Raw genomic sequence first — 27,229 nt, forward strand, 5'->3', positions numbered from 1 at the left:
TCCACTGCGGGTCTTAGAATGTGTCACCCGCCCAAAAGAGGGGACTACTGTACTTTTGAAATAAGCCATGTGATTGTCTGGCTACCTGTGAGAACTTCAGATTTACAGTGAGCGAGGGGCTGGGTCTGCAGTCCCTGCCGGGTCCAACACCCGTACCTTAGAGACGGGGCCTCTGAGGCTCAGAGCCCAGTGACCTTACCTAGATGGTACCAGAGTGGGACCCACACCAGGCTGCCCACCCACATCCGTGGCGTTGCACTGGCCCCTCCCTGCCAAGGGCCACATGGGCCCTGCCAGGCCTCCTCTGCCCTCCTGGAGCCTCCCCCTACCTGCATCCCAAAGAGCAGGCCCCCCAGGAAGCAATGGCCACATGTGTGTGGCGACGCTCGAAGGAAATCATTTAAATCATTTATTTGACTCAAGAGTCGATGTGCACAGGCCCTACCATACAAAAGTGGGAAGCTGCAACAAATCAAGTGCCAGAGGCAGTGAGTGGACATGTAAACACAGACAACATGAAAATGCCACTTCTGGGTGATTCGGGAGCAAATCAGAGCAGCCAGGGCCTACGCCCAAGATCACATTCACAGCGCGGGCGGGGGAAGTGCAAATGAATGGAATGTTAGCATGGAGGGGCCTCCCCGTCCTTCCCACCCAGGAGGAGGCAGTTAAGACCTCAGACACGTGGGTTTGAAGCCAGAAGCATAGTTAGTGCACAGTGATCCCTGCAGTCTAGGGGGACAGGAGGGACCACATCGGGGGCGGGAGTAGGCTCAGAGAAGATGGGTCCTCTCCCAACCCACCTCCCTCCCCACTCCGGGGACCCCTTTGCCATTCAAGGGAGGGCACCCCTGGGACTCAGGAGCCAGTCCCAACTCCAGAGTGTGGAAAAACAGGAGTCTGTGTCTCTTGGAGGCATCTCCCCCCACCCCGGAAAGGGGCGGACCTCAAAATAAAGTGTTAAGGCAATAAATAAAACACCTGTTTCCTCAGGTGGACACACCGCAAGGGAAGCGAGTCTGCAGGGTGGACAGAAATCCGCCGATGTGGGGACCGATGCCTGCAGCCTTCGGTGGTGGGCTCTACACTGCTACTCGGTTTGTGCGCCACGCTGAAGGCTGAGGGCCAGGTGAGCTTCCTGTCCTGATGCTGGTCCAGCCGCCTGCATCCTCTGACCATCCCCTGCCCCACGGCTCCTCAGCCCCTCACTCTTGGGGACCGAGATGACCCCGGTCAGAGCCTCCAGCCCAGCGCCTAGCACCAGCCAGAGAGTCCCAGGCTCACAGAGGGCAGGGCAGGGGGCGACTAGCCCCACCTCCTCCATCTTTGGTGGTGGCAGAGGTGGGAGGAGAAACGACAGTCTTCAGGAGGGCCAGGGAAGGTCAGAGGACAGCGTCCTGCTGAAGTGCTTGGGTTTCTCAAGGGCCCAATCCCTGTCCAGACGTGAGCCCAAGCAGGCCCACCTCGGGATGGCCCAGGCCCGCTGCCCACCAAGGTGCCCCCAGCTGCAGCCTTCACCCCTGGGGCTGTTCTTTCGGGTGGCAGCGGGCCGTGAGCACTGGCCAGGCACATGCCTGGACCTGACACTGGCCAGCCCAGGCTCCTTCACCACAGAGCCCCGCCACCCCCTCTTCCATCTCCACCCTCCCAGCCCTATTCATCAGCTCCCCAGGAGGTGGAAGGTGTTGGGGACCCACACCCCAGGCATCCCATCTCCGCCTGATTCTTCCTCTCTGGCCCCATGCTTGTCCAGCCCCCGCTTCCCCAGGCACAGCCGAGGGCGGGTCAGATGGGCCCCTCAGGGTTCCCTCCATCTCCAAGGAAGTCTGCCCTCCACCCCCAGGTCCTAGGGATTCCCAGATGATGGAGGTTGGGGTGGGGGCAAGGTCAGGGGCAAGTAAGTGCCGTTGGCCACCATGTCCTGGACTTTGCCACTGCTGATGGCCAGACACCCGGGCCTCCCACGCCAACCCAAAGGCCTCTCTCTGGTGTCCCCCACGTGAAGGAAGCCCAGGCAGCCACCGTCCCGGGCCCACAACGACCACTACTGCAGCGCCTCCAGGGGCCCGTTCTCCCGGGGCAGCACGCCGTTGAGGCCGATGCTGCCGGCTCCCGGCACCCCCAGGTAGCCGAGCAGGATCTCGCTGCGGCGCCGGGACAGCTGGAGGATGTCCTCGGCCAGTGCTGGCACGGACGTGTAGCGCACATTGTCCAGGTCGAACATGTCGGTCAGGTACTGCACGATCTGGTGCTGGGGGACACGGCTGGCATCGGGCTAGGCCGGGGCCCCTGCTTCCCCCCAAGCTGAGGTTCTCCAAGCCACCCAAAGCCGCTCCCCTGACCGCCCCCCGGGGGAGCCCCAACTCAGCCCCTTCTGTCCTCCGTTCCTGCCCTCCAGGGGCTTCCTGTGGACCCACCCCGGGCCAGGTCCCTAGTGGAAGGGGCAGGCACCCTGCCCAGACCCTTCTCTGGATGCAGGGCCAGGCAGGCAGCTGCAGATGCCAAGCTCCCTGTTTACCTTAAAGAAAGCACAGATTTCAGAGAGCTGAGGCTTGGGTCCAAGGAAGCCGAATGCTAGGACAGGGCTAACGTGCTCCGATACGGAGTAGAAATGGGAGATGAAGCCATCAGGCACCTGTTGGGGGGGCGGGCGGGGGTGCGCAGCAAGGCTGAGGACTGGGACCCGGGCAGGGAGAGGCAGCCAGGCCCTGGGGTCATTTTAAAAGCTTGGGCTTCAGAGGCATGTTTGGCTCATTCATGTCCTTGCTGGGTGATGTTGGGTGAGTGACCGGGGCTTTCTTTTTCTAATTTTTTAATTAAAAAAAAAATTTTTTTTTTAAATTTAGTGGCACTTCACAGCTTGCAAGATCTTAGTTCCCCAACCAAGGATGGAACCCGGACCCAGCAGTGAAAGCATCAAGTCCTAATCACTGGACTGCCAGGGAATTGCCCCCATGACCGGGGCTTTCAGAGCCCTGGTTTTCACCTCCGCAGCATTGAGGCTACCTCGGGGCGGTGGCGAGGGCTGCCGGAGGAAGGGCCCGGGGTAGGCTCAGCACAGGAAGTGCCCAGGGCACATGGTGGTGGCAGCTGGTATCAGCTGGTTGGCAGAGCTGGGCTGGCGAGGGGGAACAATGGATGGCAGCCCAGATAGGCAGCCGGTCGCCGCCTGGGAGCGCAGATAGCGCAGCCCTTGGGGTGGGAGGGGGCTCTGCCTGCTCCCAGGGCACCCTGCCCTGACCCGGAAGCCAGCACCACCTCTGCTGCTCTGCGCGGGCCCTGCCTCCCTCCGAAGAGGCCCTCTCCTCACTTCTGATTCCCCCCTCGTCACCTCCCAACCGCCTGCTCTGTGCTGGGCCCTGGGTGGGAAGACAAAGCAGATCTCTGTGGGCCTTTGAGGCCCTCCCGGTCAAGGGGGAGGTCACAGCAGGACAGGTGACCGGTGCTGTGACAAAGGCCAAAAGCTGCAGCCCATCCCACCCTGTCCCGCCCCCAGGCCGGGGTCCAGCACACACCAAAGGGAGGGTCAGCTGAGCTAGGCTCCACACCCAAGGCCCACCGCCTCCCACGTGGCTGCTCTCAAGAGGCCCCTCACCATCAGCTCACTCACCATCAGCAGCCTCCTCTTGGCTTTCAGGACCGACCAGCAGGCAGTAGCCAGGGCCTAAATCAAAGAAGGCACCCCCCCAGGGGGTGGGGTCAGACCAACAGGCCAGGCCTGCAGCTGCTACTCACCCCAAGCTGGGACCAAGCCTTTCTCCCAGCTCCCACCCCAAACAAGGAGATGGGGACGGCTGGCGGATCTCTGCCTTTTCCCTGACCTCAATTAGGAGTCTGGCACACCTAAAGCTGAATCTTGACTCCAACCCTTATGGGGTGAGAAGCCAGCAATCTTCTTCTGGGCCTCAGATTCCTCTGCAAAATGAACTTGACCGAGTATCCCCGCCTCACTCAGTGATTGTGGCAATCCATGGTTACTGCCTCTCAACGCCCAGCCCCACCCCGCTCCAGATCACCCCACGCCACCCAGCACGGCTTGCCTGCCAGGGGCCCTGTGCTCAAGGCTTTCCTGCTGTTCCTCCTTTATTTTTTGCATATTTTAACTTGACTGAATGCATTCAAATGGAATAGAATTAATGGCAGCTGAGAATGAGTAGAACTGCCCGAATGAAACTACAGGCCAGGAGGAAAATGCATGCCCAGCCGCTCTACGAGGGTGAGGCGAGAGCAAGGGGGGCTCCCCTGGAAAGTTCTCCAGGGCAGGCGCTGGGGTGCCCAGCGGGCGGCAGCCTGCCCCAGGACGGGGGTGACTGCTCCGTGATGAGCAGGGAGCCAGCCCAGGGGCCCAACACCAGGGGTGGAGGGATGTGGGTTCCAGGCAACACACGTGGGGTCATGTGTGTGCGTGCCTGGGAGCAGGGGGCAGCCACCCACCGTCTCCTTGAAGCTGTCTGACAGCCAGCGGTTCCTCAAGACAGCGAGCACCGAGGACGGGGGGTTCTCCAGGTCCTCGAAGGCGTCCATGAGGATAAAGTCCAACACGATGTCGAAGAAGCTCATGCACACCACCTGCGGGGCCAGGCGGTGCTCTGAGGCCGGAGCGGGCGGGGTGTGCGGGCGTCCAGGTGCGAACACCTGGCTGAGCGGACACATCTCTGCTCTGCAGCGGGGTGCAGCGGGGGCCACCCTCCTGGCAGCCCGGGCCCGGGGCAGGGCAGGAACGGGGGCTTCCAGCAGCAGTGGAACCATCTCAGAGCCTTGGAATCAAGGCCGAGTTCCAGGGGGCACCTCCACCCCACTCAAAGAGCTCAGGTGGGGAGACCCCAGGACACCAAGCCTCAACACCAGTGACTCACCCCTCGGCCCTCCAGCTCCAGCCGCGTGGTGGCCCAGGTCTCCGGCCGTAGGGCATAGCTCAGCATCTCCTCGTAGCTCTCTAGGAAGCCTTTGGGGCTCTAAGGGGAGAAGCAGAGCCTGTTTTGGCCATGGCCCCAAGACCCCACTGGACTCGATCCACAGGGGTGGGTTGGCCCGTGGATGGGGGACGCTCCAAGGCCGGGCCAAGGCCAATGCCTGAGCAGTGGTCACGGAGAGAATGAGGCTCTGCAGGGCCCAGGGCATGTCCGGGAGAGAGGCAATGCCAAGCCGCCCAGCAGCATCTCACACCAGCTCGTTACTGAGAACCAACCACCTTTCAGAAGGTGTGCACCGGCTATGGAAGGAGCTGACTTTAGAAAGGATGTGCGAGGGTGTGAGGTCGGGCCCACCGCCAAAGAGGCGAATCTCCACGACCATCAGCCTCCCTGGTGAAAGGGGAGAAGCTGCAGCCTTTCTCGAGGAGTCGGTGAGCTCGTTCACGTGACACCATCAGGCAGTAAATAGTGTATAGGACTCCTGCTGCTGCCAGGTGCACAGACGGTCAGCATCCAGGAGGAAGTCTTCACTCTCTGGGACTGGGAGGCCTAGCGGGGGCTGATGACGCAATTTGCAGACACAGATGTCATTTACAGACCTAGAAAGTGAGCACGTGCCAGGGCTGACCTAATATGGATCAACTCATTTAATTCATACAACCCTGTGAGGGAGGGACTGGCCAACACTGTGCCCACTTTACAGATATGAATCCCAAGGTTTCAGATCAGGTATGTGCCCAAGAGCCAGGCAGGGTAGAGCTGACACAGACCAGCACAGGCAGGGTGATGGCACTTATAAGAACCACAGGCAGGGAGGTCATTGGAGGGATAGTCACCAAAATGTGAACAGGGTGGGGCTGGGGACAATTTTTTTCCTTCTTTTTGCATCATCTTAGTTTTCTCTTCGGTGAGCGTGAATCATTTTTACACTTTTTTTTTTTTGGCCATGCCTCAGGATTTGCGGGTTCTTAATTCCCTGACCAGGGCCTGAACCTAGGCCACACCAGTGAAAGAAAGGCTGGAATTCTAACCACTAGGCAACCAGGGAACTCCCATTTTTGTCATCATTTTTTAAACTACTTTCGTGAAGTTTTTTGTTTTTTAAGATGTATTTATTTTTGGCTGTGTTTATTTTAAGATGTATGTATTTGTGGGTCTTTGTTGCTGCACACGGGCTCTCTCTCGTTGTAGCAAGTGGTGGGCTCTAGGCCTGTGGTCTTCAGGAGTTGTGGTTCACAAGTTCTAGAGTGCTGGCTCCAGACTTACATGGCTGATGGGCTTAGCTGCATGGGGGATCTTCCCAGACCAGGTATCGAACCTGTGTCTCTGGCACTGGCAGGTGGATTCTTAACCACTAGACCACCAGAGAAGCCAAATTTTCATTAAGTTTCAAAGAAGGTCTGCTAGAATGACCTCAGGCTGTGGTTTCACCTCCCCAAGCCTCGGTTTCCTCGCATGTAAAATTGAGGACTACAAAGATGAAGATGAGGGCTAGCCCTCGATGACCTCAGCCAGTGACATCCCCAGGACATGCCCATTTACACACCAGGGGACTGAGGCTTGGCGAGGCTTCACGTGTGGCCCTGGGCACAGTAACGAGGCAGGCTGATTCCACAATTCCAGAGCCTGCGTGTGCACAGTGGCCAGTGTCTTCCCAGACGGAAGCCAGCCCGTCTTTACTGCCTGGAAAAACGTGGCAGGGCTGTCAGTTACCTCTCAGTTCAGAGCTGGGCACAGGCTCTGGTGCTCAGGAGCTCAGCAAGATTTCTTAATCAAAATTAAGCCAAGTGGGACTTCCCTGATTTCTTAATCAAAATTAAGCCAAATGGTGGTCCAGTGACTAAGACTCTGCCCTTCCAATGCAGGGGGCGTAGGTTCGATTCCTGGTCAGGGAACTAAGGATCCCACGTGCCGCCACTAAGATTCAGTGCAGCCAAATAAATACATTAAAAAAAAAAAACAACTATTTTTCAAAATTAGCATAGAAAAAAAACACAAAAACTTTCCCTGCTCTCCTATGGCTTGCAGGATGAAGTCAGAGCTTATCAGCTTGATTTTAGATTGAGTTCCTTTTTTTTTTTTTTGAACAGGACTAAATGAAAGTTAGAAAGATAAAATAAAATAAGGCGAGGGGAAAGAAAAGCCGAAAAGAGAGCCCTGTCCCCTCTACCTTCTCAGCCTTGGTCATCAGGCCTGTCACCATCTGCCGTCCGACCTCCCCGAAGAAAAGCTGGTGACTCTTGTCTTCCAGGAGGCCCTAAGGAGTGAGGAGGGAGGGGGTGAGCTGCCCGGCTGGCGGTCCCCCAAAGCCACAGAGAGGGCTGTACCGTGGGCTGGGCAGATGGTCCACCTGCTCAGAGGAGCCCGTCCCCAGCCTCCCCAGGCTCCCGCGGACCACACCCACCTCAAAGGCCTGCCGCACACAATGCAGCTTGGCTAGAAAGTCCTGGTCGCTGTAGCAGCCCAGCAGTTCTGTCCTGAGGGGAAGCACAGAGAATCGCACCACCTGGGACCCCTGCCAGCAACACCCTCGTGGGGTCAGGGTGGAGCCCCGGGTGGCCTTGTTTCCGCCTGGCAGTGTGACCTCAGGCAGGGGGCAGGTCTCCTCTAGGCTTCAGTTTCCCCAGAACCAGACGAAGAGGCTAGTAGGATGCTCTCTGAGGACGGGCTGCCTCAACAGCACTCAGTGCCACTGGCAGGTGTGGTCGCTGGGGGTCGGGCTGACCTCGGTCTCCTTTACGCTCTAACCAGCAAAGGACCCTCTCGAGCAAAGGACCAAAATGGCCCAATTTCCCCCAAGGCCAGGGCAGGGCTTTCTGGGGTAGCCAGAGGCATCCTGGTCTGAGCCCTTTATCCAAATCCTCAGGCCTTCAACTCAGGTCTTCTGGCCATTTTCAGTGAACTTGAAACACAGATATGTAAATCTAGGAGTCATGACCATCATACAGAACAATGAGCTTAAGATGGATAAGAGCCTTCAGATATACCACAGAGGAGACAGAGGCTAAGAGGGGTCAGGAGACTTGTCCAGGGCCACACGCTATGAAGTGGCAAGGCTGGAGAGAGCCCAGGTCCGTCTGTCCCCCAAGCATGGCTTCTGGACCACTCCTTAAGGAGCGGAACACAGGGCTTAGAGGGCACTTCCCTGGTGGTCCAGTGGTTAAGAATCTGCTTGCCAGTGCAGGAGATGCAGGTCCGATCCCTGGTCGAGGAACTAAGATCCCACGTGCTGCAGGACAACTAAGCCTGCGTGCCGCAACTACTGAAGCCCACGCACTCTAGAGCCCGTGCTCCGCAACAAAAGCTCCCACGAGCCACGCAGACCACAGGGCTGAGGGAAAGTGCCCACCGTGCTTCCGAGACTGGACACATCCGAGAACTTGGAATCAGTATGAATGACTGGTATTTTAATTACTTGTATTAGTTATTGTGATCGCTAACTCCACACCCACCTGTCTTGTACCAGGGCCATCCGAGGACCTTCCAAGACTGGGGCAGGAGCCCTGGCCGGCCCACCCTGCCCTCAGCCTGGCTCAGCTGGGCCCTCACCAAGCACTCACTGCTGGATTCCCCAGCCTCCTTTAAGAGAACGGCGCCCCCACCCGCCCACCTGCCTCCTTCCTGCTATGCTCACCTGAGGGTCCGGCAGGGCACTTTGCCCTCCTTTACCAGCTGCAGGGCCTCCTCATAGGCGGCGGCGGGCCTGGAGAGTGGGATCGGGTAACCTCCGACCTGGAGGGACTCAAAGAGCTGGGGGGAGGGTGCAAAGGCAGAGGTGGGCACATGGAAGCCTGTGTCAGAGGCTTGAGTGTGGGGGAGGGTGCCTGCCCAGGGAACTTCCAGCAGGGGACACCCTAGGGTCCAAGCTCTCTGAGGGGCTGTCAGTGGGAACCCTGGCCTAGGGCAGAGGCCTAGATTGGAGTCCCCTCCTGGTCCTCAGCGTCCCCATCACCAGTGCCTTTCCCATCAGTTCAGTTCAGTTGCTCAGTCGTGTCCAACTCTTTGCGACCCCATGGACTGCAGCATGCCAGGCCTCCATGTCCATCACCAACTCCCAGAGTTTACTCAAACTGATGTCCATTGAGTCGGTGATGCCATCCACCCATCTCAGCCTCTGACGTCCCCTTCTCCTTTCCCATGGGGACCATCTCTTGGACACAGGCCCATGTCCTCCCATCCGAGGCGAGGACAGCCGCCTGGTACACATGGCCATGGCAGGAAACTAACACCAAGCCATGAGCACGAGGCCTGGAGAAGGGAGAGGCCAGTGTGGGCTGCAGCCGCTGGGGTCAGGGACCCCTGCCCTCACTCATGGGACCTACAGCTCCTGGTTTCCCAGGCTTCCGTGTCCCAGCTGAAGAGTCCCCGGGGAGGAACACTTGGCGACTGCCAGATTCTGCTCCCGTCAGAGGAAATGGATTCACTTTCCCATGACCCATCGCTGGCCCCCAGCAGAGCCGACAGGGACCCCTGGCTTTCACCCCCTCCCCGAAGCCATCCCCCCACCCGCATCACCTCGGTGGCGGAGAAGAAGGAATCTTCCGAGGTTAGGCTGTCCTCATCATCCGCCCGCAGACGCAGTGAGCCCTCCGTCAGGGGCAGCATGAGGGTCCGCTCTGGGCAGGGCAGGAAGAAGGGGGCTGAACTGAGATCCTGAGCTCCCCGGGCTGGGATGTACACGGACACCAAGCTTCCCAACACCCGATCCCAGGAAGACGATGCCGAGGGTCGCCAAGCTTCCTGTTTTCTCAGTACCTGTCAGGGGACCTGCCACGGCCACATCGCCCGTGGGCCCTGAGCTCTGAGCACAGGCTGTGCTATATGGCGCCGAGCAAGTCACCTCCCCCTGCCAAGCTGACACTTAGCCTCTGATACCAAAGGGCCGCTCATTCCACGCTGCCATTCCCACCTGCTCGAGGGCAAGGGGGTCTGGACCCTCAACGGGGCTTAGGAACGATATGTTGAACAAATAAGCAAAGGCTACAGCCTTGAGGCCCCACCAGCCTTTTCTGCCATGAGAGGAGGCCAGGGGAAGCAAGACTGCTGCTCTGATGGGGACAGGCAATGGAGACCGTGTCACCCTGGCCAGCCCTCGCTGGGCCCGTATCGCCCCTGGTAGAGCCAGGGACCCCGACATTCAGGAGTCTGGTAAGCCCCCTGGAGGCTGACGGCACCCAGGGCAGGGCCACGGGGGGCCACGGTCACCGCACAGGGTCTGGCACGCAGCAGGCACTAGAATACTGGCTGCCCAACTGAATAACTTCACTCCCTCTCGGTGATGTCACGCCTCCTGACCGCAATGGTGTGGGCACATGTGCTCTCTGCCCTGTGGCCTGCTGTGGGCTAATCTCCACGGGAGCCACCCCTCCGCCCACCCAGTGGCCACAGGAGAGGGCTCAAACCAAAGGCCCGGAATGGCCACTAGGGGGTGGGGGGGAGAGACGTGGACAGAGCAGTGCCAAGGCCTGTTCCCAAGGGGATGGAGGCAAAGCACACCAGCCAGGGACTCCCGGGGCCTTGTCCTAGCTCTGTTCCCGCCTGTGTGGCCTCGGTCTCCCCATCCGTGCAGTGGGTCCCTGATGGGATGAGGTCCTAGGCCCCAGGGATCCTGCACCCGGCCCCTGCTCACCCAGGTCCAGCAGCATGCTGTCGGCTGGGAAGGTGGACCCGAACTCCTCCTGCAGGTGGTAGGCCCGGTGCAGCAGCGACTCCAGCTTCTCCGCAAACTCCTTCCGCTGGGACTCTGGCTGCGGGTAAAACAAGGAAGGTCAACCCGGGCCCTCGAAGCTCCCCCACACCAATGGCCCCTTCCTTCACCATGATGGGGGCCCAGCCCCCAGGGAAATCGGTGGGTCGGGGGGAGGGAGCGGCTCTGAGGCCCAGCAGCGAGTGCAGGTCTGAACCAAGCGGCCCTATGCAGGAGCCACTGGCCAAACACGGCCAGTCCCACCTGACATGGGTGATAAATGTAAATGCACACCGATTTCAAACACTTCGTATCTCCCCCATAAAATCCCCCAAGAATACAAGAATGTTAAATACCTCTGTGATTTTTCATCTTGATTATGGGTTGAGATGATAATATTTGGGGTATAGATTATAGAAAATGTATTATTAAAAGTCATTTGATTCACTTCCTTTTGCTTTTTAACGTGGTCTCTAGGAAATTTTAAATGAGATACGTGGCTTCTGATTGAACAGCGCCACCCTAGACCCGAGCAGACCTGGTCCAGACCCCGACACCACCAGTTCTGAGCTGTGAGACCTTGAGTAAATAACTCCCCCATCCTGAGCGTTGGTTTCCTTATCTGTCAACTGAGGTAAGAGAACCTACTTCCTTGGATTTCAGGGAAAACATGCATAAGGACTGTAAGTACTTCCCAAAAGATGGGCCCATGGTGAAGGCCAGTAAGTGTTGGCTATTATAACCAGAGAGCAGTTAGGAGCCCAGAAAAAGCTGGCTTCCACCCCACTGCTGCTATTACCTGTGCACCTGGGAAGGCATCACACCCATGGCACCACAGCCTATGATTCCTCGCTACCCCCGGCCTCCAGGCCGGGTTGTGGGAGGAAGTGCTTGTTTGACCCCAGGAGCTTCTGAGCCGAGGGGGGCCAGACACAGGCAGGCCTGTGTCTGTTTTCCACAGAGGCTGCCAGACCTGCAAGTGCATGTAACCAGACCCTGGGGAGGGGACGGGGGCCAACTAGGGCCTCAGGCCACTGGGGACAAAGAGCCGGAAGTACTCAGAGTGGGGCAGGAACATGGAAACTGCCGCCTTTCCCTGAGCACTAGGCGTGGACCAGCACCTCGCTGGTCAGCCTCAGGGCCTCCTTCAGGCAGGGGTTACCATGACCCCATTTCACTGCAAAAACTCAAGGTTATGGGGCCGGGCTCACCCAGCTGGACCCTGGCAGAGCCCGTGGGACCCCAGACCCTCTGGCCATCTTGCTCAGTAGCTCCACTCAACGTGGCCAGCAGGGCCTCGTAGCCTTGGCATAGATTTTTCTCTGGGAAGTCGCCGTGGGTTAGAGAATGGTTTCTCACATATTGCACAGATGACCAAAGAACACGACAGATACACTGGACAACACCCAAATTCAAAACCTTTGTGCTTCAAAGGACACCATCAAGAAAGTGAAAATACAGGAAATTTCCTGGGGGTTCGGTGGTTAGGACTCGGTGCTTTCCACTGCCAGGGCTGGGGTTCCACCCCCACCCCGTGAGGGAACTAAGATTCCGCAAGTAATGAGGGGCCACCAAGTTTAAAAAAAGAAAAGAAAGTGAAAAAACAAACCCAAAGAACGAGAGAAAATATCGACAAATCATACATCGGACAAGGGACTTGTATCTAGAAGGTGTAAACGAACACTTACAATGCAATAATAAAAGGACAAGTGACGAAAGGTAAAATAAGGCATAGGATCTGAAGAGACGTTACTCCAGATAAGGTACACATATGGCCGATAGGCACATGAAAAGAAGCTCAACATCGTTAGCATCAGGGAAACAAACAAAACCACATCATACCCGCTAGGATGGCTGGAGTCAGAGTCAGATAACAAAAGGTGTTGGTGAGGGTATGGAGATGCTGGAACTCTCATGCACTGCCGCTGGGAATGTAACATGATACAGCTGCGCTGGGAATCCCAGGTGGCATGGTGGTAAAAAACCTGCATGCCAAGGCAGGAGATGCAAAAGATGCGGGTTCCATCCCAGGGTTGGGAAGATCCACTGGAGAAGGAAATGACAACCCACTAGAGCCTTTTTTTGCCTTGGAAATCCCATGGACAGGAGGAGCCTGGCAGGTTATAATCCACGGGGTCGCAAAGAGTCGGACACGACTGAGCGCAGTCACACGCAGCTGCTTTGGAAAACTGTTTGGCAGTTCCTCAGGAGGTTAAACATAGAGTTACACTGTGATCCAGCAATTCCAGTCCGTTAAGTATAGAGCCAAGCGTTTACTCAGCACATGCCGCCAAGCCCCTTCCCTCACAACTACACTCAGCATCTCAGCATCTAGTCACTGCAATTTTGAACTGTGTCTGTAAAGACGCTTCTTAATAATATATATATATATATGAAGTGAAAGTCACTCGGTCGTGTCCAACTCTTTGTGACCCCATGGACTATACAGTCCATAGAATTCTCCAGGCCAGAATACTGGAGTGGGTAGCTGTTCCCTCCTCCAGGGGATCTTCCCAACCCAGGGATCGAACCCAGGTCTCTCGCATTGCAGGCGGAGTCTTTACCAGCTGAGCCACCAGGGAAGCCCAATACATACAAATATTGGGCTGCACCGGGTCTTAGTTGCAGCACACAGGATCTTTCAGTCGCAGCGTGTTAACTCTTAGTGGCGGCATATGGGATCTAGTTCCCTGACCAGGGGTCAAACCCAGAGCCCCTGCACTGGGAGCACAGTCTTAGCCACTGAACCACCAGGGAAGTGCCTGTAAGCACCTGTGCTTTGTCTCAATCAGTTCTGAACGTCTCTTAGGAAGACGTGTCTTAAGGGGATTCATCACTTCTTTGTTCGACGTCATTTTGGCTTAAGAAAGGTTTTTTAGGAAGGCTCTAGTTTCAGATAGTGGGGGAAACATACATGAAAGCCACTGTACGATCGGATTCAGTGAATTGTATGGTATGTGAACTATATTTCAATAGTTATTAAAAAAAAATCGTAGCCTAGTTAAATGCTTGGAAGGATACCAAGTAGTTATGTCAGATCAAAGATAATAGGCATCAATACTACTGATGATAAAGACGATTTACTGAGCACCTGCTATGGGCCAGGATTGTGGCTGGTCCTACTGAGGGCACCAGCACTCAGGGAGGCTGAGGGCCGCTGCCCGTGTCACACAGCTGTGAGTTGTCTGATCAGAGGCTGTGCTCCTTTTTATTCTCTTTTTTCTCTTTCTGTGGTTTTTTCACTACTCTATTAGGGAACATTTCATTGCTTTCACAATGAGAAAAACAAGGAAAGGTCTATAAATTTCAGATGTAGTATTAGCAACAAGTACAATTTTGGAAACAAAGCTGCCTCCCTTCTGCCCTCACTCACCGGCAGGCTCCCAATGTCCGCCCACGAGCAGAGGGGACCTGGTGGAGTCGTGCCGCGGGCTCTGAAGCCTCGTCACCCACGCCCCAGGCACCCACACCCCACAACTACAGCCATCAGGCCTGTGTGACGGGCCTCGGGGCGAAAGTCTCAGCCGGGGTGGAGGGCACGCACACCTCCAACTTGGTACCCGCTGCCCCAGAAGGGTTCTCACCCTGTACTGTAAACTCTGATCCCCAGGCTCGCCTGCCAACTGCCTGTCATCCCACCGAGGCACAGGGGGAGGAAAGGAGAAGGGGGGGTGGAGTGGGGGTGGGTCAGAAGCTCTCCCCTCCTCTTCATGCCTCGCATCACATCCATGCACCCCACTCCCCACTAGCCAGCCCCCTCTGTGGTGTGAGCCCCCTCGAGCCCCGGGGTCTCCTGGTGACTCCCTCAGCCATGCAACCAATTCCCTGGGTTAAACCCCCTTCTTCTTCAACACGTGAAGCTGTTCCCACATCCTGGCTGGACCCCTCTCCAAAGTGGTGGCCTCCACTCTGACCTCACTCCAGCCGAGGACGAACACTCATGTTTTGTTTTGTTCTTTAATACAGAAAAGCACAGGGACTTCCCTGGCCGTCCGGTAGGTGGTTAGGATCCCAAGCTTCCCCTACAGGGGCCACAGGTTCAATCCCTGGTCTGGGAACTAGGATCCCACATGCCATAAATAAGTTAAAAAATTAAATACAGGAAAGTATCAAGACTAAAACAGCAACAACCCATCATGCTAACACCTGTACAAACCTTGCCCTTAAGCTTGTGCTTGAAATAAGAAAAGTCAAAACAGTAAAGAAAGGTACAGAAAAGTCCAAGGAAAGTCTTTTCCTCCTTTCCCTGCAGACCCCCATGATAGATCTCTGTGAACAGTCTTCCTGTGCATCTGTTCAAAGGGAAATAAAAGTGCACAGACACAGCAGTAGCTACCAACAGGCATACACAGGCATGGCTGTATGCCTTTATTTAAAATGAACACACCAGCAGAAATTAGCATAACGTTTTAAGTCAACTATACATCAATTTAAAAAATAGAGAATATTAAAAAAAAAAAGGTCCACATGGGTCGTGAATCACTCTTACACACCTGTAACTTACATGATATTGTACATCAACTACATCTCAGTAGAAAAAAATGTATGCACAGGTCACTACACACATTCTATATCTTGGTTTTTTTTCCCACTTAATAAAATACAGTGGACAGAGCAACCTATCAGCCCACAGAGCTTTCTTTCTACCCTTTAATAAAGGCTGCCTAGTATTTCAGATTCCTCCTGATGGGCATTTCGTTTCCAGTTTTTCATGCATTTTATCTATTACAAAACAATGCTTCAGTGAACATTCATCCTAAGACATGTATTTGTTGTGCTTTTCACACAAAAAAATTTTTTTGGCCACGCTACCCGGGATCGTAGTTCCCTGATCAGGGATCAAACCCGCACCCCTGCAGTGAAGGGCAGAGGCTTGACCACTGGACCACCAGGGAAGTCCCTCACAAACTTTTTTTACTTTAGGTTTTTTAACTTTATTTCTCTTTTCTGATATTGAGATATTCACTTAGAGATCACCTGTTGTTGTTGTTGCTTAGTCGCTAAGTCATGTCTGACTCTTTTAGGACCCCCTGGACTGTAGCCCACCAAGCTCCTCTGTCCATGGGATTTCCCAGGCAAGAATACTGGAGTGGGTTGCCGTTTCCTTCTCCAGGGGATCTTCCCGACCCAGGGATCAAACCTGTGTCTCCTGTATTGGCAGGCGGGTTCTTTACCACTGAGCCACCAGGGAAGCCCCATAGAAAATCTAATCAAACTGTGATCAAAAAATGTATGAAGAAAAGATAAGACAAAGCTGTGTGACCAACTCACCTATGAACACAGCTAGTTCCTTCCAGCCCATCAGGAACACGTTATTTTTCCTTATACGGTCAGTATCAGGTTGTAGTCACAGTGTGGTTTACTGAGTAACTACCAAGTGCCAGGGTGTGCTAATGCATATGACATGAGTTTTCTTACTTGGCTGATCAACACTCTGGTCAAGGGGAGAACTCCCATCCAAGAGGACATGACCAGATGGTAGAAGGTGGGGCTGCTAGATGCCTCCCGAGTACAGCCACCCCGCCAGCCACGCTATCAGCCGTCTCTGAGGCCGGCGGGTGGAAAAGACCCAGGGAAGGACCACCTACCTCAGACAGCGCCTCTGAAGCCGTCTCGGGGTTCCGGAGGCCATCCCCTGGGGTGGGGGTGCTGCCGCTGTCTCCCCTCTGCCCCACACTCAGCGCCTGCTCCCATTTCTGCAGGGCCTCCTCGAACAGCTCCATGCCTGAACGCGGGCGGGGGAGACGAGGAGAAGGAAGTCAGGTCCCCAGTGGATGGAGAGTGGCCGGGCCCCTCATCCCACCGTTCCAGAGAGGAGTCAGAAGAGCCAGGCGGCAGGAGGGCCCTGAAGGACGGGAAAGAGCAGGACCAGGTAGACTGGGCCCGGTCCCTTTTAGGGCTGTCCAGCTTGTGGGTCTTCATGCAGACCAGACTTGCTCCTAGAGATGCTCCTTGGTCCAGAAACCAGAGAACTGGGGGGTTTGGGGTGCGGTGAGGGTTGCAAGCAGCACCCGGAGAACCCAGACTCCTGGGAGGAGGCCGTTCCCCTGCTACCCTGCCCCTCGGCTGGCCTCCCGGCCCGCACCTTGCATGTAGAGGCTCTCAGCGTTGCCGTCGGCGGTGGTCACGGAATCCTCTATCCCTCTGGGCTCCCATGGTCCCGAGCACGCAGCCGTGGGGCTGGATGAGTTCACCACCACCATCTGGGAGCCAAGCAGGGCAAAAACTCCAGAATAAAGGGTCAGGCCTTCCCAGACCCCGAGCAGGACCCCTGAGCCTCCCCACCAACCCCCTTGCCTGACCATACACCCTCTCCCATACCATCCCTGAAACCAGCCCCCGGCCACAGTGGCCGAGTCCGCAGCACAGCGCTTCCACCGACTCCAAGAGCCTGGGGACGGGTCACAGAAATGGCCAAAGCAGGAAACAAAAACAGAGGCTGACGCCCAGCCCGGGGGAACCAGCCGCCTCCTCCAAAAGCCGCCCCAAGCCCTGCTCCTGAGCAGCAGGACCCCTCCCCGCTCCAGGGCTCCACCGTGAAGAGGACCGGGAGGACTCAAGGAGCACCTGTTACCCACTGGCCAGCAGGACCGGGCTCTCACCCACGCCTCTGTCCCTCACGAGCAGCCATCTGCCTGCCAGGCTGTGACGAGAGCCAGCTCTTGTTGGCACCTGGGTCCCCAGGGCTGTGGCCTGCTCAGAGCTGGGGCTCAGCACTCGCTGGATGAATTAATAACTAGATGAGTGAATGAGCCAAGAGCTGTTCCCCAAGAGAAAATGAACTCCTCTTTGTCTTCTTTATCTCTATATCCTCAGCGCCTGGTAGCCCCTGGCAAAAAACCAGTGTTGCTCAGTGTCTGATGAATGAATGAGTGAACTTTCATGGGGAAGTATCACACAGCCTTTCTTCCACACTTGTCCACCTGTCCCTCACCAATGCCTGGCACACACTGGTCACGAACGATCGCAGAAAGCCTTCACAGGTGGATGAGTGAGTGAACAAATGAGTAAATGGATGGAACCCCTTCTCCCATCTTCCCACCAGCCCATAAGCCGCCTGAGGGCAGAGACAGGAGCCCCAGGGCCGTATGACAGGCACCCTGGTGCCCTCACCGAGGCAAGGCTGTGTGAGGAGCCTGAGTGCTTGCTGGGATCGATGGAGGAGATGCCACTCAGGGTGTCGTTGCTCTTGCTACTGGGGCTCTGGACCCTCCGGCTGGAGTAGCCTGTGAGGAACAGGAGGGCACAGGTCATGCCGGCTTCCCCCCCCAGCCTCTTTGCAAGGGCCGTTCACGGCTCCGCACCCCTCTTCCCTTCCTGGTCATCTGGGAGTCTGTCCTGACCTTCTGTGTCAGACAGCAGAGCACCCCCAGGGCATGCTCCTAGCAGCAGGGGGCCGGGCCCTGGCCTGCTCTCCTGCTCACTTCCGTATCCTGGGCACTGGGCACAGGGCCTGGCCCCGAGTGGGGCCTGGATCTGCTGGGTTAGGCTTGAGAAAGAGGCCCAGCCACTGCCCTCCTCCTGACTCAGTTTCCCCCGTGTTGTGAATTGACTGATCTGGAATTCTCCTTCCAAAAAGGATTTGAGGCACCAACTTTTTAAAATACACGGGGTTTTTGTTTTATTTTTAGGTGAGAAAAATAGGGAAAGCCAACCAAGGTGGAAGCAGAGATGGTGCTGGTACGGGGCAGGCAACCGAGAGGAAAAGACAAAACTTTCCTTTTGCCAGGATAATTCACAATAAAAAGTGTTTGTCTTACAAGGAGATTTTGCTTCTGAAAACAGGTTTCTCCCAAGATGAGAGAGGCTGTGAGGCCTTCTTGCCTTGGAAAGCAACCTGTATATGGCAAACGCTGGGTTGCTGGGTTACAAGATTAACTGGACCATCAGAGGCTTTTAGAGCCACACCAGCGAGCACAAAACAGACCAATGGCTGCCAGGAGCTGGGGGAAGGGGAGAGAGGCTGACTACCAAGGGCCCTGGGGGTTTGTAGAGCAACAGCTCCTGACTGCGGTAGGACTGTATGACTACAAGTGTTTGTCAAAACTCATAGAATTGCTTTTGCTAAAAAGGGTGACTCTTACTACTCGACGAGTAAAAAAGCAGGAGATAGTGAGACTACCATATGGCTCAGGAACCACAAGGCCCTTCCTGCTTCTGAGGCAGGGGACTTCCTCGCTGGACGGAGGAGATACGCCCCACCAGCCCACTCTGGACCTGACACTCCCAAAGGGTCCTCAGCTAAGGAGAACCTTTGCTTCCAATGACACGTGCATCTGGCCACATGACCCAGCAAATCCTTACAATGACCTGCTTCACAGATGAGGGGACTCAGCTTGGAGACAGCATGTCATTGGCCCAAGATCTCAGCTAACAGGAGCCCGGCAGACTCGACTTCAGCTTCGCCCTTCCCCACCTCCTCCTCACACCTACCTTTCTTCACCGATGGGACCTTCCTGGCCATGAGGATGGGGAGGGGCACCGTGCCCAGATGCTCGCCTCCCATCTCGGGGCCGACCTGCTTCTTCTTCCGCCGTCGCCTCTTCAGCTGGTGGGCAGCCAGGGCCAAGGCCACAGTCCCCAGGGCCGTGGCAAAGAGGACCTTCCGCAGGCCTGGTGTCAACCGCAGCTGGGAGAAGGCAGACTGTAGGAGAAGAGGGGGGCCGCCGGTTACATCTCCCTGGGAGAGCTGCCCTGGGGAGCCCAGGGAACGCTTCGGGCCCCCGGGGGACATTTCCTGACCAGGAATGTTGGAGAGGCAGCCACCCCCTGGGGGGGACCTGGCCTCTGAAACCTGGATCACAGAGATGTAAAAGACGGGGATTGGGGAGGGCAAAATGACAAGGCCAAGAAGATGGTGTCCCCAACACCATCGGTCAGGATTCCACCAGTTGCAGTGACTGAGCATCTATTCCAGGTACCACATCGGGATTGCACCTGTGTTACCTGTCCGAATGCCCGTCATTTTCCGGGTGAGGTATCCGAGGCTCAAACAGCTTAGGACATGGGCTTAAGGTGATAGAGAGGCAGAAACCAAACCCAGGTCTGCCGACGCCACTTCTCAATTCCTCAAGGACAATGACATTCACTTCAGCCGGTGGTCCATCAGTACGCTCACTCTGCCTGCTGGACGGGTAGCCCCTCATGAGGCTGCACCCCACAGGGCAGAGCTTTAGGGAGTGTCAAGAGGCCTGGTCAGCCACAGACATTTAAAGCTGGCAGGGAGGGCCTGATCGACCCCTTTTATAGACAGAGAAACTGAGGTTGAGTCCACAGAGACCTGGGGTGGAGACTGGACTTGGGACCCCAGACGCCTAACCCAGTCCTTCTTACTTTGCTCAAAGAGGATGGCCTGGGACAGCAATCACGAAGGACTAGCCTTCCTGGATGCTGAAGGACCCTGGGATGAGTGGCTCAGTGTTTCAGGGACCAGTGGGGTAAAGGGCGGGACCACAACCACCCTGATCTTTACCTGCCCGAATGTCGTGTAAAGGAACACAGGGATCTCAGCCACCGTCATAGCCAGGGCCTGTATCATGGACATGCCCTCGGTCCGCCGGAACGCCATGGCAGGATTAGCAGCCCGGGTGAGAGCCCTCGGGGCTGAAAGCTTCCAAGGAGAACGCCTTCAACTGGTTGCTGGCTGGGTCCCAGGTACCATACACGCCCTGAAACAACAAGGACGCACAGACCAGAAGGTCCCTGCACAGAGCTGAGAGACAGATGACCATGTCAGCCACAAGGGCGTGTGCATGTGAGCACAGAGACACGCACACAAGAGTGCTCTGGGGAGAATGAGGTGGGAGCAAAGCCCACATGTGGAATATGAGGCCTGGAACCAGGCCCCAGCCTTTTGCATCGGCTAGCAGGAAGGCAGCCAAGCACTCCACAGACCCTCTGCCCACCTTGAGCCCTGGGAGCAGGAGGCAGTATCTGGCACGCTGGCCCCAGTGCAGATCCAGAGCATGGAGGATTGAGAGGTCGCTCTCAAACCTGAGGCTTTAAACCACACCGTCTCAATTTTTTTAAACCCATGGCCAGTGGGCTAAGCAGAAATCTTAGTCCTCTAAGGGTCAAGTCCCTGACTGAGAATCATTACGTCTTTTCCACCTCCCACGAAACCAAGAATGTTGTACTTCCTGTGGACTGTATTATGAAAATAGCAGGATATTTCCTCAAATAGTAATAACTACTACGCATTATGTGGGTATTTTGTGCTACATTCCTTACATACCTCATTTCATTGAATCATTACAAATCTGTGAAGTAGATGGGCTCTATTTCCCATACCCCCTGCCAATTTCCAACAAGGAAACTGAGGCTCAGAGAGGCTAAGTCAGGAGTCCAAAGTCACTGGTACCTGGTACCAGACGGAGTCAGGACGTGGGTCAAGATCTCATGGACTTTAGACTCCACGCTCAACACAACCCTTTTGCCAAATCTGACATGGAGCAGGAAGTGGAAGTCCTGGAAGAACCACAGACCAGAAGGGCAACTTTCCCCTGGGGCCTTCTGAGATACCCCACAGCCCCGTTCCAAGGCCAGCGAATAAGTGTCTTGAACACATATAAGCCAGTCCCCAAGATCCTGTGGAGAACTCCCCAACCCACCACCACCAAGGCCAAGTGTGCCTTCAAGGTCTCCAGTACTTCAAACAGAAGGAATACAACAGCCAGACAGACCCTGACTACTTGGGATGGCTGCCAAGTCACTGGAGCAGCACAAGAAACAGTTTATCCCCAGTGAGTGGGAAGGATGAATGATCCTATCAGTTAGCTCCAGGCGTGTGTGTGTGTGTGTGTGTGTGTGTTAGCTCCAGGATGAATGATCCTATCAGTTAGCTCCAGGCGTGTGTGTGTGTGTGTATGTGTGTGTGTTAGCTCCAGGATGAATGATCCTATCAGTTAGCTCCAGGCGTGTGTGTGTGTGTGTGTGTGTGTGTTAGCTCCAGGATGAATGATCCTATCAGTTAGCTCCAGGCGTGTGCATGTGTGTGTGTGTGTGTGTGTGTGTGTGTGTTAGCTCCAGGCCTCTGTATGTGTGTGGGGCGGGGGGGGGGGGGGGACTCATGTTGTCAAGGGTAGGGGACATCCTGCCAGGAGGCTACAAACTGAGCTACGTGACCTCCAGTGGTCAGGGCCCAGGTTAATATCACAAGCCACTTCTTTCACCCCTCCAACAGAACGAGGGGAGATAAGAACATCAGAGGATCTGCAGCTACTATTTCCCAGGCACTTACTTTAACAGGCTAGGCTTGGAACACTCTCTCCATGCAGGGTTTTGAGTCTAGTCACTCAGAACCCTCAAAGCTGCGCGGTTTATCTCCGTGATGGTGAAACTGTGGCCCCAGAAGATAATCAACCTGACCGAGGTTACTGAGTAAAATGGCAAAGCTGGGATATGACCACAGCTCTGGCGGACCCCCAAGGCCTGGCATTTACCTGCAGGAAAGTCAAGAGCAGCCTCTGCTGCCCCGTCTGAGGAAGAGTGTCAGGTAAGGACACCGGTCCCAAGACAGTTTCTCTTTTAGGGATGGATTCAGATCCAGCCCAACCATACCCCATCTATCCATCCCCTTGGCATGACCCAGGGCGGAAGGAGAGAAGCCTCCACCTGTCTCTGTGATGACAAGCCCACGGAAATGTCTCCCACCACGTGGATACTCCTAATGCCTTCCCCACCTGGGCAAGTCACCTCTCCTTCCTTATAACCTTGGGCTGGAACCTCCTCATTCCCATCCCAACCCCACGCGGGCACTTAAAACCTCTCAGCGTGGATGCCCAGGCTTTCAATCCCAGGCACCTCCTTCCCTACCCTGAACTACCCCATAAATGACTCTAGCCTGAGCACCCTTCATTCCGCCTTGACCCCAGCAATGTCCCCGGCCCAAGTGCTCCTCTGAGCCATCCCTCTGCCTCTGAGTCTCCCTCTGAGTCTTCGTTCATTCCATCCTGGCAGGATCCGACCAGCACTAAGCACTCCTTACGCTGGACCTCAGCAATATCCCCTTCCTTAGAATCTGTTCTTTCCATCCCGGACAATTCCTTCCGCATCCCCTGGTCAAGGCCCCTCCTCTCTTGCCCGGACCCCCAGAATATCCTCTAGGGTTGTCCAGGTGCCCCACTGACGCCGCCCCGGCCCGCGCACCGGCTCCTACTATCCCAGTACTTGCCCTGTTCGGGTCCAGGACCTGCGCCCCTGCTCCAATCTCTGCAGTGTTCCAGGCCCGGGCATCTTCCCACGAACCGGGTACCTTCTGTTCCACCTCTCGCGCCGCCCACGGCCCGAGCACCTGCTCTTTCCCAACCCGGGCCCTTCTAGTCTGGCTGAGCCGGGACACCTGCGACCCCTACCCAGTTCCCCACGTAGGTCTGGGTCCCGCCCGCTGCAAGCCTCAGTCCGGAACCCTGCCGCGCCGCCCGCCGGCCCCGCGGGCTCAGCCCGGACCGCCGCCACTCACCCAAGATCCCATCGCTGCGGAAGGACAGCGTCTCCTTCCCGGGAACCCGCGCAACCAACCTTGGGGCCGCCGGGGGCGTGGCCTCACGTTGGGCCAACCTTCGTTTGGCCAATGAGCGTCGCCGATCTCCTCTGCACCGCCCCGGCCTCTGGGCAATTGAGCAGGTCACGTGGCAACATTAGCTCCACCTCTCCTCTCCCTCTGTTCCACCCCCTAAGTGCGGTTGAGGCGCGGAAGTAATTTTTTTTCTCTCCTGTGATTGGCCATCGGGACTAGATTGACCCGGGTGGCCAAGTCGGGGCGGGGCCGCCCTTAAAGGGATAGGGGGAACAATCAGGTTTCGAAGGGGCTTTAAAGAAGGAACGGGCGGCCTCTGCCGCCACGGTCCCCACCCAGACAAGTCCCCGCCCTTCGGGCGCTCTCTTTCCAGTGCCACTGCCTCTAAAACTTCCTACAGCATCCTTCTGAGCACTTGCCACTCTCCTTTTTCGGGCGCTGTTTGCAAAAGTGCCACGCTTCCGTCACCAGACAGAAGTCATCTCCCTGAGAGTTGGTTCGGTTCTGCCCGCCCAGCTGTGCTTTGCGCCGAGCACTCGGTTTGATATCAGGCCGATCTGAACTGGAATCAAGTTGTGTCACGTCAGCTCTCTGGGGTTTATTCAGTTTCAGGGTGTGAGTCGCTCAGTCGTGTCCAGTTCTTTGCGACCCCATGGACTGCAGCCCGCCAGGCTCCTCCGTCCATGGAACTCTCCAGGCAAGAATATAATAATGACTCAGTTTCAGTCAGTTCAGTTCAGTCGCTCAGTCGTGTCCGACTCTTTGCGACCCCATGAACCGCAGCACGCCAGGCCTCCCTGTCCATCACCAACTCCCTGAGTCCACCCAAACCCATGTCCATCGAGTCGGTGATGCCATCCAGCCATCTCATCCTCTGTCATCCCCTTCTCCTCCTGCCCTTAATCTTTCCCAGCATCAGGGTCTTTTCCAACGAGTCAGCTCTTCGCATCAAGTGGCCAAAGTATTGGAGTTTTAGCTTCAACATCAGTCCTTCCAATGAACACTCAGGTCTGATGTCCTTTAGGATGGACTGATTGGATCTCCTTGCAGTCCAAGGGACTCTCAAGAGTCTTCTCCAACACCATAGTTCAAAAGCATCAATTCTTCGGCGCTCAGCCTTTATAGTCCAACTCTCACATCCATACATGACTGCTGGAAAAACCATAGCCTTTACTAGACGGACCTTTGTTGGCAAAGTAATGTCTGCTTTACTCAGTTTACTCCTCTGTAAAATGGGAATGGAATCCCTGCCTTGCCTGAGTAACAGGGCTTTGGTGCTGATAGTAAGGAAACTGTGGCAGTCCTTTCATAACCAGAGAACTGGACACATCTAAGTTTTTAAAATGTAATTATCAGTAAGGTTACATTCTTTCACTCATTCAACAACGGAATAGTTCTGTGTGACAGCCCTTTGGCTGGACTTGATAGTGGTAGACAAGATACATATAGTGAAGATAATTACAATCTTTTGTGGTATTGTTCCAATGATGGAAACTGAGAAATCCAGGCTCCCTCCGTATTCCTGAGTTTCCCCAGGGACGGACACCTGTGCTTCCATGGGGAGGTGAGAGACTCCAGAAAGAAAGTGACGTCCAAACAGAAACCTAAGGATGACTAGAAATTAGCTGGGCAGAGAGAAGAGGAAAGAATGTTCAGGAACAGCTTGGACTGTGATCCAGAGGCAAGAGCAAACCTGGCATCTTTGACTCAGGGTGGCAGAGAGAGGGGAGGGTGGCAGCTGATGAGCCAAGGAAGTGGTAGCCAGAGCAAAGGAGAGCAGGCTTCACCACTGAACTGCCTGCGTCTGAGGCCAAATCCATCGCTTACTCCCCTGTGTCCTCGGGCAAATCATAACTTCTCTAAACCTTAGTTTAATAAGGAGGAGGATACTTTCTGAGTGGTTATGAGGATCTCATGTGATTATTCACTTTAAAGTGCTCAGTGTTCAGCCTGGCATGGGCTTAGGAAATTTCAGCCATTGCTATTAGACAAACCGAGTGGAAAGCTAGATAAACAGATAAAACATACAGACTGGACAGAGACAAGATCAGGAATAACTAACACTTACTGTCTCTCTCGCTCTCCTTTACCCTGTTGTTTTTCTTCCCAGGATCTGACATGGTTATATATCTGTTTGTCCAAGAAGAGAGGGGCCTTGTTTTGTTCACTGCTGTGTCCCTGGCACCTAGAACACTGCCTGCCACAGAATTCGTGCTGATAAGGTCTTTTTCCTTGACCTGACCGAAGTCAGGCTCCTCTAAGCCCTCTACTCAACTAGGTTCAACCTGGAGCTCCCATCTTGTAGAGTGCAGTTTTAGCAAGAATTCTGTGGGGCCAATTTACCAAAATCTCCAACCCTGGATTTCTGATCACCCTCCACATCTGATCAAATTCTTCATCCTCCATCCTGAATATCTTATCACCTGGGCCTGCCTTCAGCAAGAATCTCACTAGCCTCAATGTTCCTGCTTAGTCATTTTCCATCCACTGACCCCTAGTTCTGTTCATGGGCTATAAATCTTCACTTGGCCTTATTGTATTTGAAGTTGAGCCCAATCTGTCTCCCCTACTGCAAAACCCCCACTGCACTGGTCTATCTTGAATAGTCTTCCTTGCCGTCTTTAACAAGTATCCTGAATTTTTTTTTTCTTTAACCGTGCTCAGTGTAATTACCATGATCAGTGTAGTTACCAAATGAATGAACATGTTACTATATTGATTTATAGCTGTTGAAAGGTGATATGGCTGGATGCTGGCTAAATGAATGATACAGTCAGCTACAGACAGACGCTGGTAAATAAGTCAATGATCAATACAAATAGAAATACGTAGTGAACACATATAAACACACAAAGAAACAGAGATGAACTGCAGGTGTGTGAGTGACATGAACACTGATGATGACTCCATGCAGATAATAATACAGATCAGTGGTTCTGAACCTGGAGTGCACATTTAAATCACCTGGAAGCTTTTCTAGACTCTACCTGCCAGGCTTCACCTGTATGGAGAGAACCAGGACTGGGAGTGGGACCAAGGAGTTTTTAATAATCCCCCAGGTGACTTGAAGCTCACTCTGGACAGACAGGCTGGGGTAGAGGATGGGGAACTGGGGTGAGTGCAGGGACATAGACAAAGCTAGGAATCCAGGGACAGAGCTAGAGAGGAAAGGGTACAGATTCAGGAACAGAGCTCTCCACTGGGTAGGAAGAAGAAGTCTAGAGGTAGAGAGAGGTGAGCAGTGGAAACAGGTAATAAACCCGTTCCAAGCCCCCTGGGAGTGGGGGATATACCTGCAGGCCAACCTTCTGCCTGTCTGGGTCTGTGATCAGCACCGGGTCCATGCCTGGAGGGTTCCTCCACCTAGGCTGAACAGAAGCCTCCCTTTCCTCCTTTCCTACCTGTTAACTCTTCCTCACACACTTTGAGGAACCAGAGGGTTTCCTGGGGCCAAACAGCTGTTCCCCAGCGGTGGAGTCCCCAGTGGCCCATCCCCTAGCTCAGTGGTCCTTAGTGTCACTAGGAGGGGCGCTAGAGAGGTCATGCTGATGGTGGTGGTGGTGGTGGATGGTGGCACAGAAAGATCCAGGCCTAAAGAGGCCGAGAAATAGGGAGCCAGAGGGCCCAGCCGGCGAGGAGGGTGCGAATGAACAACAGGAGAGTCGTCAGTTCAGTTCAGTCGCTCAAGTAGCGTCCGTCTCTTTGCGACCCCGTGAACCGCAGCACGCCAGGCTTCCCTGTCCATCACCAACTTCTGGAGTTGACTCAAACTCATGCCCATTGAGTCGGTGATGCCATCCAACCATCTCATCCTCTGTCGTCCCCTTCTCCTCCCGCCTTCAATCTTTCCCGGCATCAGGGTCTTGAAAAAAAAAACAAACAGGAGCGTAAGAGGCACCAATGGGCAGGGAGCCACCGGACCGGTAAGCCAGAGAGGCTGGCCCGCTGGCGGCCGCAGCGGGGCAGCCGCGAGCAGCCTCCAGCCCGGCCGCCCCGCCCCGCCCCGCCCCGCCCCGCCCCGCCCCGCCCACCCGGAGGCTCCGCCCCCGCGGCCAGCGCCCCGCCCTGCGCGCTCGGGCAGGCTCGGGCGGAGGCAGCGGCTGCGCCGGCGGT

General features: G+C 55.4%; 1 protein-coding gene across 4 annotated transcripts; it reads right to left on the minus strand.

The window, feature by feature from the left end:
- Positions 1 to 396: 396 nt before the first annotated feature.
- Positions 397 to 23,115, minus strand: MIGA2 (mitoguardin 2). Of its 4 annotated transcripts, XM_081586823.1 has the most exons (17): positions 22,772 to 23,115; positions 21,839 to 22,076; positions 20,072 to 20,267; positions 19,033 to 19,243; positions 17,713 to 17,825; positions 16,685 to 16,802; positions 16,188 to 16,324; positions 10,543 to 10,660; positions 9,429 to 9,529; positions 8,548 to 8,663; positions 7,318 to 7,390; positions 7,084 to 7,170; positions 4,857 to 4,955; positions 4,435 to 4,569; positions 3,611 to 3,664; positions 2,519 to 2,635; positions 397 to 2,251 (listed from the first exon to the last, which is right to left on the minus strand). In XM_081586823.1, the coding sequence occupies exons 3-17, from the start codon at positions 20,165 to 20,167 to the stop codon at positions 2,045 to 2,047; spliced, it is 1,782 nt and encodes a 593-aa protein (XP_081442949.1). In that variant the 5' UTR covers positions 20,168 to 20,267; positions 21,839 to 22,076; positions 22,772 to 23,115; the 3' UTR covers positions 397 to 2,044. The 4 variants fall into 4 exon arrangements, with proteins under 4 accessions (XP_081442949.1, XP_081442948.1, XP_081442947.1 ...); XM_081586822.1 differs by lacking the exon at positions 21,839 to 22,076 and having other exon boundaries at positions 23,060 to 23,115; XM_081586821.1 differs by lacking the exon at positions 21,839 to 22,076 and having other exon boundaries at positions 20,072 to 20,311; positions 23,060 to 23,115.
- Positions 23,116 to 27,229: the final 4,114 nt, after the last annotated feature.

This window comes from Giraffa tippelskirchi, chromosome 4 (genome assembly GCF_054371585.1).
Source record: "Giraffa tippelskirchi isolate mGirTip1 chromosome 4, T2T-mGirTip1v1.2.pri, whole genome shotgun sequence".
In the NCBI taxonomy this organism is placed as follows: Eukaryota; Metazoa; Chordata; class Mammalia; order Artiodactyla; family Giraffidae; genus Giraffa; species Giraffa tippelskirchi.